Below are 1,874 nucleotides of genomic sequence, written 5' to 3' on the forward strand. Positions count from 1 at the left end.
AAGCAAGCAGCTTCTTCGTAGCCGTACCATCTACTAGCGGTGAAAGGAGCACCGTGACCCAACAATTCAAATCCAGTGTTTCACATTAAAGATGAAGTGACGTGAGCTTCGAGTGCATGATGTTAGGTGAGGAGGTGAGACAAAAGGCCAAACATGACACAGAAAATAGTGCAATGTACGGTACCACAATGCATCTCTGTAAATGTACATCAAATACTATACAACCAGTTTTAAAAAAGTAAAAACACAACCAAAGAAAGAGGAAGAAAAAAAACCAAGTGTTACAAATGGTCAAAAGTCCAGAAGCGTTCTCTGTCCAGAGGACGGCGTGCTGAAGCCGTGAAGAGAAACCAAAGGTCCAGGTGATGTACTGCGAGTCCTTCAGCTCTCTGCTTCTTGTGCTTCACGTTACTACAAGCCACGTTGCTATACCACATATTTACAGGTTGTAACCAGGCACCTCTGACACATTCCTCGTTTTATCTTCCTTTACACAACGTCCCATCGGAGTCCACCGATCCATGCTGCTCTTTCATCTCCCTGTTAGATTCTGAACTTGTTTATGCCACCAAGTTCCTCCTCTGCGTTCTTCATCCCCCTCACCTCTTACATTTTACTTCCAAAAGCCTTCAGAGGCCCTGGCGTCTTTCTGCTCTTCTCCGTTTTTTTGACCTTGAACTTAACACAGAAACAAAACGTGTCTGTCAGATCCTTTGGTGGCGTGCATGCACATGCGTGGTCGCTCTCCGGTTGCTTCTGCTCCGTTGTTTCCCCGTCTCAGAACGTCCTAGGTATTTCTGAGAAGAACGTTATGTCCTGTCCCCGTGTCTACTTTTCTTGTGCTCCACCCTCCCCTCTTTTTTGTCATATCTAAAATGCTACACAGAAACTACAGCGGGGAGGATGAGGAGGGAGATAAACTGTCCTCTTAGCTCATTCAAGCCTTACACCTCTGTTTTGTTTGCCATTGTTCGTCCTGTCCTTCCCCCTCCTCCCCCTCCTCCACTCGTGTCCCTTCAGACCCAGGAGTCTGGTGAGGCTGGGTAGTGGCTGGTCTCGTAGTTCAGCTCACTGTAAGGCCGTGAGGCTGAGTAGAAGTCTACATAGTTCCCAGTGGACTTGAGGCCCTGCAGGTGCATATTAAGATCGCCCTGTGGGGGTCGACCTCCGGCATGAACCTGGTTCTCATAGAAGGCCTGGTCCTCGTAGTTGCCGTTGTCGGGTGGAGGAGGGTTTTGGAATGGAGGGTAGGGTTCTGACGGCAAGCCTTGAGAAGAGATCTAAAAAACACAAAAGCAAAATTTGTTTCTAACAGTGTTGAGGTACGACACTGACAGGAGGCGAAAGTCTTTGTCCAGGCTAGGCTAATGGCTATGTGTGCCGAATATAAACCAGTTTATGCCACTGATGCTGAGCGCAAACTATTGGACCCAGTCAACATGCTGCATCTGCAGCCTCAGCACGATGACTGGTTGATGTTCAGAGCACACACACATTTACAGTACATGGTAACATGAATGTTGTCTTGTTGAGCCAACGATGAACTAAACAGTGTCACGCAAAACAAGAACAGCTTCTAAGCTATTAGACTCATGAATCCTTAAATCTCCAATTAAAGTGGCATTTCAGTGATTTCTCTGGTTGACACTTTATCCATGCTGCTGATTATCCATGCTGCTGATTTCTTACCCATAAGCTGCTGTATTCATACCCATCTGCTCACCACAGACTCATGTTCAGGCTGCTGTTTAATACACTGTATTATTTTACATTATTATTGTTTAGTGTACCCCGCCCCTCGCACAGTGATTGCTGGACATGGGTGACCCCTGTGACCCAAAACGGAAGAAGCGGGTAAAAGATAATGGATGGAT

General features: G+C 46.6%; 1 protein-coding gene across 1 annotated transcript in view; it reads right to left on the reverse strand.

The window, feature by feature from the left end:
• The window catches only part of ctnnd2b (catenin (cadherin-associated protein), delta 2b), a 226,433-nt gene continuing 224,559 nt past the window's right edge, over positions 1-1,874 (reverse strand). Inside the window, exon 25 of the mRNA XM_037682127.1 lies at positions 1-1,280. Coding sequence (XP_037538055.1) covers positions 1,017-1,280 — 264 coding nt within the window. The 3' untranslated portion in view covers positions 1-1,016. The remainder of the gene's footprint in view (positions 1,281-1,874) is intronic.

Source organism: Nematolebias whitei, chromosome 9, assembly GCF_014905685.2.
Source record: "Nematolebias whitei isolate Nwh7 chromosome 9, NemWhi1, whole genome shotgun sequence".
In the NCBI taxonomy this organism is placed as follows: Eukaryota; Metazoa; Chordata; class Actinopteri; order Cyprinodontiformes; family Rivulidae; genus Nematolebias; species Nematolebias whitei.